Source organism: Manacus vitellinus, unplaced genomic scaffold (genome assembly GCF_001715985.3).
Source record: "Manacus vitellinus isolate BGI_N305 unplaced genomic scaffold, ASM171598v3 scaffold_27_pilon, whole genome shotgun sequence".
Classification (NCBI taxonomy): domain Eukaryota; kingdom Metazoa; phylum Chordata; class Aves; order Passeriformes; family Pipridae; genus Manacus; species Manacus vitellinus.
In genome coordinates this window covers 10,274,666-10,284,415 of record NW_021940039.1, presented here as the reverse complement: position 1 = coordinate 10,284,415, position 9,750 = coordinate 10,274,666, and the positions used below count along the sequence as shown (strand labels likewise).

Genomic DNA, 9,750 nt, shown 5'->3' with positions numbered 1-9,750 from the left:
GCCAAGCCCAACAGGAGGATCTTCGAGGAGGCCCTGCGGCTCGGGGGCGTCCCCCCGGAGCAGGCGGCTCACGTCGGGGATGATTACACCCGGGATTACCGGGCAGCCCGGGCCGTGGGCATGCACAGCTTCCTGCTCCACACGGCCGGGCACGGCCCGGAGCCCGAGGTGCCCCCCGAGCACGTCCTGCCCACCCTCAGCCACCTCCTGGCCCGGATCGAGAAGGGGTAGCTGCGGTTTGGAGGAGCCCAGCGCTGCTGCCGGGTGCTGAACTGGTCCTGGTGTGGGATTCCCTGCTGCCAGGGGGGCAGGGAGCAGCAGCGAGCGGATCAAGCACAGGGAGCAGCGCTGCCTGCGGAGCAGCAGGGGTGTTCCTGCAATAAAACATATCTGACAGCCAGTGGTGCTGCTGCTTTGTTTCACGGCTCTAAACACACTCCAGAAGGGGGGGTGTCAGCAGTGCTGTCTTTCCCTAACGGGGCTGGGAATGGGTCAGGCTCCAGAGGTTCGTTCTGGCAGGTGAGATGGAGGCAGACATTGAGGTTTATCCCTTCTCAGTCACCCTGGGGAGAGGATCAAGAATCCCCCAGTGCAAGTGCAGGTTCAGTCCCAGGGAAGGTCTCAAAGAGAACACTCAGGCTCCCCATCCCAGGGAAGGTCTGCCCAAACAGAGCACTTGGGACACCCCTGCACACCTCAGTGTACCCCAGCCTTGCATCCTCCTCTTCCCAACAGGAGTGGCCAGGAGGTGGCTGCAGGTCTCCCTCTGTAGACTGAACAGTCTTGAGTTGGGCAACTTCACTTAACAAACTGACAATTAACAAACTTCACTGATTTGGGCAGTGAGAAATAAAGATGACCATTTTAAACCCCTTGCCCTGCTCCCTGGCTCAACTCCAGGCCAACACCTCTCCTTCCTCCCTGCCTTCCATCAGTTCCCTGTGTTTGCACCATGTTAAACTCAACCCCCACTCCCTTTGGTGACACTCAGGTTTGGTTTCTTTCTGCTGCTCTTTGCTTGCTCCTCTGCTTGGACACCAGCCACAGCCCCTCAGGGGTGCCTCTGTCCCAGCAGGGGACAACTCCCTGCACTGTCCTGCTCTGCAATGGGGCAGCTCCTCCCAAAAGTGTGTCTCCACTCCAGCTGGGTCCCAATCAGAGACTAACAAAATCATTTAGGTTGGAAAAGACCTTTAGGATCAAGTCCAACCATTCCTCCAGCACTACCCAGGCCACCACTTACCCATGTCCCCAAGTGCCACATCCACACCCCTTTCAAGCCCCTCCAGGGCTGGTGACTCCACCACTGTCCTGGGCAGCTATGCCAATGCCTGACCACCCTTTTGGTGAAGAAATTTTCCCTAATACCCAACCTGAACCCTCCCAGAGTAACTTGATGCTGTTTCCTCTTGTCCTGTCACTTGTTACTTGGGAGAATAGACCAAGCCCCACCTGGCTCCACCCTCCTGTCAGGGAGTTGTAGAGCTGTTATTTCCCTTTCCATGTGCCTCCTCCCTGCCATCTCTCCATACACACCTCTTACTATTTGTCCCATTTTTCACAGCCTCCCGCCAGGCTGGAAAGCTGCCCTTGGTCAGGCAGAAACTAAACAATCCACCTAAGAGCAGTTGGCCCACCCAGGTATTCCCTGACCCCTCACCCCAGCACGGCAGACACAGGACAGGAGAGCTGCTGTAAAACACGTGAAGAACAGCTGTAGTGTGAGAGCAGGTGTTGTCTGAACACTGTACACAGCCCATAGCCCTGCCTGGGCTCCTTTCCCCCCAGGGCACAGTGCAGAGCACACACAGTCACACCCAGGCCCTGCTCACTGCACCAGTGAGATGCTCTGGTGTGCCACGGCGAACACGGGGTAGACGGGCTCCGTGAAGGTCTCCCTGTGGGAGAAGAGGATGGTGCAGGAGTCGGGGTCGTAGAAAAGCACCTCTCCCCCCGCAAAGTCAACCAGCACCCCGATCTGGGCCGGGGCCTTGATGAGCTCCACGGGCTGGGGCTGCCCCGCGTGCAGGAACCGGAACTCCCGGTCGTAGCGCGAGAACACCCAGGAGGCAGCGTTGAATCCCAGGCGGCCCTCGTTGGCAGAGCCCTTCCTGGGCACGGAGCTGTAGCAAACCCCCAGCTTGTAGGCACAGCTCTGCTCCACGCCCACCTTCCAGGCACACAGCCCAGAGTGGAAAGCTGCAGTGGCCAAGGCGTTGGGCCAGTGGTCAAACCGCTCCGGGCAGTCCAAGTCCACCTTGGCTTTCTTGGGACTGAAGGTCAGCGTTCTCTTGTCCTCCGACAGGCTGAGGTGGGGGCTGAGGGTTCTCTCATCGATGTGAATCTCCTGTGAGCCTGAAAGAGAAGCCACACTGTAAGCACAGAGTTGGTAGCCCTCACCTGAACCACATGAAGCAGTTATGGCCATCAGAAAGAGAACCACAACCACCCTCTCCTCACACATCACTGCTGGGGACAGGGACACATCTGCTCCCAGGGGTGCCAGCACGGCCATTCCCACAGCTTCTTCTCTCAGCCAGGGCCAGAACAAGGCACAGACTCACCTAAGACCAGACTCCCCACGCACCTCTACACCCTTGCACTTGAAGCCCTGGAGAGTCAAAGATGCTGCTCATCTTTACTCTGCCCCTGGCCTGACTTCCCACAAAACAGAACTCAGCAGGTTCAGCTCACCCTGCTTTTGGGGGAGACCCAAACCTCAGTTCCTGTCCCTTCCCACCTCCATGGTGGGTGAGCAGGGCCTGGCTGCTCCTCTCCCAGCAAGGGTGAGCCAAGAGCCTGGTAAGGACAGGGCTGTGAGCAGAAAACCTGCAAAGCCGGTAAAACAGGAACGGGGAGGGATGGAGAGGGCTGGGCAGGGCAATCTCTTTCCTGCTACAAAGCCCCAGTTGTTAATCAACCCACCCTGAGGTGCTGGGAGCAGTGGGGGGAGGTGGCACCAGGCTTAGAGATGAGCACGGCCCTGGCGCAGTCTGGTTCTGCTGTGAAGTCAGGGGCTGCACAAACCCAGCCCGGGGTGAGCCAGGCTGGCTGGAGGACCCTGCACCCCATGGGGGTCTGCACCATTTCAGGACCACAGAATCACGGGATCACTAATTTTGGAAAAGACCTCTAAGATCACAGTGCCCTGCCCTGGCTGCACAGAGTCTGCAGACCCTGTGAGTGCTGAGTAACTGCACGAGTGGGTCCCTCCATCCCTAAATTTGGGAAGCAGAGATGAGGCTGATGTCCAGCTGACTCACCTGCTCCCAGTTCCTGCCAGTGGGTGCCCCTGTCTTCCCCCACTCTCACTTCATTCATTTTAGGTCTTAAACTGCCACAGAAGCAAGGCTGGAGCAGGGGAGCCAGTCGCTGTCCCAGCCCTGCCACCAGCTCTACCCTGGAATGCCCAACCACCCTCTGCTCAGCGTCCAGCACATGGCAGGATGAGGCCCTAAGGAACCAAACCATCCCACTGCACCCTGAGCAGGGTCATCCCAGAGCCCAACCTGCTCCAGGGCCCAGGTCACATCCCTCTGACAGGGAGCAGACCCAGCAGCAGCTCGGGCTGTACCTCCCCAGGTGCTCCCTGGCAGATGCACTGAGGCTGGGAAGTGCAGGGAAATGCCACACACACACTTCCATGTTAGGTGGGAGCAACTGCAGGCAAGAGTGAGCCCAAGGAGGAGCTGAAGCCACATCCCCTGCAGCTGGAGCTGCCAGCCTTGATTTATTTCCCTGAGCAGCAGCCAAACCCCAGCCGTGCCTTCCACAGCTCCGTGGCCGTGGCTGCCCACGCTGCCCGTGTGCAGGGTGGCTTTCCAGGAAGCCAAAAGCTGCTCTGAATTCATAGAAAAGGGAGCAGTACCAGAATTTATCTTCCTCTGACAGAAGGAGGGCACTAAACCTCGTATTGTGCAGCACACATCTAATCTAGGGCTGCATTCCAGTGCTCCAGGACAGGGATCATCCACGCAGGGAAACACCGCCCCAGAGACACCACAGTGCTGGAATTCCAGGGGGGCATCTGAGGGAGGGGGAGCACTGGCAGGGTGACAGCAGAGTAATTCAGATCAGCACATTTTCCCACACACACAGGTGTTTTGTCATGATTAAATCTGCCCTTCAGATTCTCCCATATATTCTGATTAATGATTAAATCAGGAATTCATCTCACCCCCAAATCTATCTTCTCTGTGTACTGTACCCATCAGGGTGGCCCTGGGAGATGAGGGATGCCAGGTTAACACAGTTAACAGCTCTGGTAAGCACATACATGTTGGCTGCAGCACATTTGACTGCTTTTAAAATCCAAGTTCCCATGAACCCAGATTCCTCCCAAAACTGTGCCAGGAGATTTACATCATCTCTTGGTGTAAGGAAAAAGCTGCCAACCTCACATGTAAGTGATACAGAAGCCTGGATGCCAAGTGAAGACATCAAAGGAATCGTGTTTATTTCTGAGAGGGAAATGGAGGCTCTTTTTCCTGCTGCTTTCCAAGTTTTTGAGAGGTTTGGAGCAAGCTGTCAAGGCTGGGAATTTTGTGTTTTCAAGCAAATAAACAAGACAGCCAACTGCTCAACTACCTTTGGGAGAAGGGACCACAAAGTGACACATAACAAGCTCAGACCACTGCAGTTAATATTAAACCTCTAAGGTTTGGTCCTGGGTGGACTGTGGACTGAGGAGATCCACAAGGATACAGCAGGAATCCTCAGCATGCAATAATGACAGTTAAATGTAACCACACACTCAAAAAAACCCCAAACAGAGTGAAATTCCTGTGTAATAAGTGCACCAACACACCCACTACAAGCACTGAATGTCTTAGAGCCATCACATTTTACAAGGATGGTATTGGGAGAGGAATCCTTAAAAAAAAACATGTCACAACCAAGAGAATTAGGGAAAGGTTTCTTCCTTGACTTTATGGCTCAGAACATCAGCCAAGAACCTGCTCAACTGATTCTTTCTGGAAGGATTTCTTCATGGAAAGAGTGGTCAGGCGTTGGAAGGGGTTCCCAGGGAGGTGGTGGAGTCCCATCCCTGGAGGTGTCCAAGCAACAGCTGGATGTGACACTCAGTGCTCTGGGCTGGGGGACAAGGTGGGGACTGATCAAAGGTGGGACTCAATGATTTTGGGGGGCTTTTGCAACCTCAGTGATCCTGTGTGACACTGTCAATGCACAACTGCAGGAGCTGGCATGGAATCCCAGACTGGGTTGGGTTGGAAGGGACCTTAAAGATCACCCAGTCCCAACCCCCTGCCGTGGGCAGGGACACCTTCCATGACTGCCAGCATCCAAAGACTCCAAAGAGGGAAATGAATCACAAAGGGAGAACACATCAGAATCTGCAGTAGAAGAAACAGATGATGTGGTGCTTGGTAGCACAGATTCTCAAGCAGAAGTCAAAGCTACAGGAGCAAGAAAAGGCCAAAGCACAGACCTTGGAGAGGGGCCTGGAAACAGGGAAAAACTGAAAACAGCTCATCAGCAAAGTGAATACAAAAACTCTGGGAAAATCACCCCAGGGACTGTTCACAAGGCAACCTGTAAAGGAGGTTGCCACCTCTGAGAAACAAAACTCACGTTTGAAATGCTCTAGTGATGGCCTGAAAGTCAGAGTAAAAGCAAACATTTCACAACCAGCCACCCAAGCACATCACAGCCAGGAGAAAACTGTCTCTCCCTGCTCAATACAGCCAACACCAATCTGCTAAACTCGTACCCAGAGCCTGTCACTGGCCTGGCAAACACCTCCAGTGCAGCCCCAGCTGTACAGAAAGAGCTGAGCCAGAGCACAAACACCCCTAAAAACCACCAGCTCGTGCACAGCCACAATCTCAGCCTGTGAGCAGAAAGCTGCTGCATCTCCTCCCTGCTCACTTTGCTGCTCAGAGCATCTCACAGACACCCCACAGGTGAACTCACCCTCTTTTAAAATGCCCAGCAACCCAGTGCTGAACGTGGTGAAGAGGGATTTCTGTGACAGAGATTCCCCAGCAGAGTCAGCTTCACTGCTGTCACCAAGCCACCCAGGAAACAGCAAAAGAAACCACGTGAGCTTAAGCCACAGAGCTGATAAAACAAAGTGTCTTTTCAAACTCCGGTTCTGCTCTGAGCCACAACCTGCTTGGAGCCCCCACTGCACCCCCCAAACCTCCCACAGCTGCTGCTGCTGCTCCCCTGGCTGGGGGGTTCCAGGAAACAAGCAGGGGCTGGGAGAGCAGAGGGGCAGGACAGGGCACCAGGAGGTTTTGACACAACATGAGGGTGTTTCTTTGGGCCCAACATGAATGAGGGTGCAGGAATCCCCAGAGCTGGGGAGACACTGACCTGTGAGGCAGCAGAGCACAGCAGAGGCCCACAGTCGGTGCAGGAGTGGACTCTGAACACACGTCTGATTAAAGTTTAACTTCAGGGACTCCTGTGGCTCCAAGATTCCCTCCGCCACCTCTGTCCTAGCAAAGGAAAACAAGAGTAATTTCAAAATACAAAGATTTGTTGTGCTGGGAGGTGTTTATAAAGATCACTTAGGAGGTATGGCAGAGGTTAAAGAGGAGCTCTGGCTGCAGAGTGACCCCAGAGGGTGTTTCTGAGCCAGCTCTTGCCCTAAGCCATACTTTAAGTGATACTTTCGGTTGGCTTTGCTTACAGTGCCTTGTGAAAGGACTGCAGTGTTGTAAAACACATCCCAGCAGCCTGAATCAACAGCTCCTCACTCAGCAGACACAGGGTAAATAAATGTGTCTGAGAGCTGCCATCAAGGTACAAAGGGAGCCCAATGAACAGTGAGAGACTCAGATTTCCCTCTTTATAACAGTTGGAGCCCAGGGGGTGTGGCAGGAGCCGGGTTTCACCCAGCACAGCAAGACACAGACGGTTTGCTGTTCCTGTGGCCTGCAGCACCCACACAACTCGTGGTTGTGAGGAAAGGCTGTGTTGACAGCCTTTGTGGCACATTCTGTACTCTCTACAGGCACAGATACCCCACCAGCCCTCTGGGCAGCACAGGGCCAGCACCCCCACAGGAGCCAGGGAGACAAAAGGCTGTGAAAACCCAGCCCCCGAGGTGCCTCTTCAGGGAAGGGCAGCCCAGCGTCACCCACGGTGCTGCTGGGGACACTGAGGCTGTGCCAGCCACCCCAGCACAGAGCACACCAGCTTCCCACCAGGACCATCCCACCTCCTGCCAACAGCAGGGACAGGCCTGCTCCAACCCCCAGCAAGCCCCGGGGAGTGCTCTGAGGAGCTGGAGAAGTTCTCCTGTAAACAAGGGCTGCTGCTCTGGCACTGCACGTGGAGCATCTCCAGGGGCCAGGCTCCTCTGGAGCAGAGATGAGAGTGGCATCTCTGTGCTGTGTCCTTGTCCCCAACAGAAGAGCAGAGGGAGGACAGAGGTGTCCAGGGTGCCTGAGCCATGGCACTGCACAGGAGCTGCAGGGAGGCAGGGGAGCCTGGAGCAGGGTCAGGGAAAGGAGCAGGAGCAGCCAGGCACTGACCTCTCGAAGATCTCTCGTTCTGCGCGCTGGGGACAAGGAAAGAAGGAGTCACCAGAGCTGAAATGCCTACAGATCCCAAACACGGGCTGGGGCACAGCAAACCCAGGACCCAGGAGCAGTGTTTTCCTTCCTGATCCAGAGAAACCACCCCTCACCCCAACAGCAACCCTGGGGAGCATCCAACATCCATTTTCCTTAGCTGCAGCACTTCCCACCCCTCAACTCAGAAAATGAGTGGGAATGGCTGAGGGCAATACATCCTCTACAGTTGAGGCACTGTCTGCTGCCCTCCCTCTGCTCCCACTCCACTAGGGAATGCTGCAGGAACAGCCTGTGCTTCCAGCAAACAACCCCAGGGCTTTCAGCAAGGGGGGTGGTGGCAGAGGAACTAAGTCAAGAGTCAGGTGGTTGGTCCCACTTGTTTCTGTTCCTGCTGGTCATGAGCATTCTCCAGATACAGTAAAGTGGTAGGAAAATATCTGATCCCTGCTCAAATCCGAGCTGCAGGGCAAGCTGCAGGCCTGTGGCATGGCACGTGCTGATTCCTGATAGACACAAGTACCAACACCAGCAATCCAAGTGGAGAACACGTGGTCCCTAATTCCCCTCCACCATGTGGCAAAAGGGTCTGGCTGTTCTCTGGCACAGGCAGCTGATGGGTCCTGCTCTCCAGCCTCTCCTCTCCACGGTGCAGCCACAGCCCAGCGGAGGTGCTGGGGCAGGACAGACACTGCTTTTCCTACCAAAGGAACATCTGCCCTCTCTATGGGGTCAGGTCTGTTTCCCAAGCAGAGCTGCTGCCCTCTTTCCCACAAACTTCCATGTGGGAAGCAGAGGCTGAGCATGGTGGTGGAAGACCAACCTGCTCCCTTCCAAACTGAGAGGAATCACTTGGGTAAACCCAGACAACTCAATAACCAGAGAAGGAACTGAGGGAGAGGAAGCACAGGCTGCTCTGCACAGCAAATATCCCAAACAGAGCTGTGCCAGATGACAGGGAGGACTTTCCAGAAGAGATGCAGGTGCTCCCAAAGCGGTTTTGATTCAAACTACACACAACAGTTGAAAACTGGTGGCACAATGAATTGCTGTAAGAGCAGCTCTCAGCCCACAGCTGTCCTGGCTGTCTGGCCTAAGGGCAGCTGTAAGCCAAGAGCTTGGACACCTGAGCGTGGGTGGTTCTGGACCTCACTGCAAGCAAGAGCAGATGCTCTGGGAACCACTGAGAAACCACAGGGGTTTGTCAGGACCAGGTCAAGGAGGTTCCCTGAGCTAGACCTGCAGATGTAGGTCCTGTCCAGCTCTGCCTCCTTGCTGTCAGCACAGCAGTTGCTGAACACCATATTTAAGTCCCATGGTAAGAGGTCCAGGTGACCTCTGGGCTGACTGACCCGTCCCTCAGAACACGGAGCAGTTCTCACCAGCAGGCCCTGGTCATCCAGGTTGGTGATCATGTCCACCAGGTAGGTCCGGAGGGCTCCCAGCTTCTGCAGAGCCTCTGTCCAGTGCACCTGCTGGGTCAGGATGCTCTGGTGTGCCCTCTCCTCCTCGGCGTGCACCCTCTCCAGCAGCCGCTGCTCCTCGTTCTCGCAGGCCTTGCCCACGAAGAGCAGCCTCTGGATCACCAGCTCCCGCGCCGCGCTGGCCGCGTTCTGCCAGAGCAGGGACAGCAGCAACGTCAGCCTGGCTGCAGCCCCAGCAAGAGCCCCAGCTGCTCCTGCCGGCTCCCTGTGGGCTCAGCCATCAACATCACTCTGTTAACTGAGCCCAGGCCACAGCAACTGTCACGATACAAGTGCAGGTAAATGGGACAGCCGGTCCCAAACCCACCTACAGCCTCCTGGCCTAACTGTGACAACCTGTGAAGGACCAGAGTCCTGTCCCTCAGCAGATCTCCATGGATTCACTACTGGTGAGACACGTGAGAACAGCCTGACAGAGCTGGGACTGCTCAGCCTGGAGAAGAGAAGGCTCTGGGAAAACCTTAGAGCTCCTTCCAGTGCCTAAAGAGGCTCCAAGAGAGCTGGAGAGGGGTTTTGGACAAGGGCCCCGAGGGACAGGACAAGGGGAAATGGCTTCCCACTGCCAGAGGGCAGGGATAGATGAGATATTGAGAAGGAATTCTCTCCTGCGAGGGTGGGGAGGCCCTGGCTCAGGTTGCCCAGAAAAGCTGTGGCTGCCCCATCCCCGGAAGTGTCCAAGGCCAGGCTGGACAGGGCTTAGAGCAACCTGGGCTAGTGGAAGG

The 9,750-nt window shown here is 55.6% G+C and overlaps 2 protein-coding genes across 2 annotated transcripts in view; one reads left to right on the top strand and one right to left on the bottom strand.

Moving 5' to 3' along the window:
* The window catches only part of LOC103759695 (delta-aminolevulinic acid dehydratase), a 6,900-nt gene extending 6,669 nt beyond the window's left edge, over nt 1-231 (top strand). Inside the window, exon 8 of the mRNA XM_029960614.1 lies at nt 15-231. Coding sequence (XP_029816474.1) covers nt 15-231 — 217 coding nt within the window. The remainder of the gene's footprint in view (nt 1-14) is intronic.
* A 1,475-nt stretch (nt 232-1,706) lies between these two features.
* BSPRY (B-box and SPRY domain containing) overlaps nt 1,707-9,750 on the bottom strand; it is a 10,548-nt gene continuing 2,504 nt past the window's right edge. Inside the window, exons 2-5 of the mRNA XM_029960613.1 lie at nt 8,927-9,157; nt 7,506-7,531; nt 6,340-6,464; nt 1,707-2,355 (exon numbers count right to left, since the gene is read on the bottom strand). Coding sequence (XP_029816473.1) covers nt 1,829-2,355; nt 6,340-6,464; nt 7,506-7,531; nt 8,927-9,157 — 909 coding nt within the window. The 3' untranslated portion in view covers nt 1,707-1,828. The remainder of the gene's footprint in view (nt 2,356-6,339; nt 6,465-7,505; nt 7,532-8,926; nt 9,158-9,750) is intronic.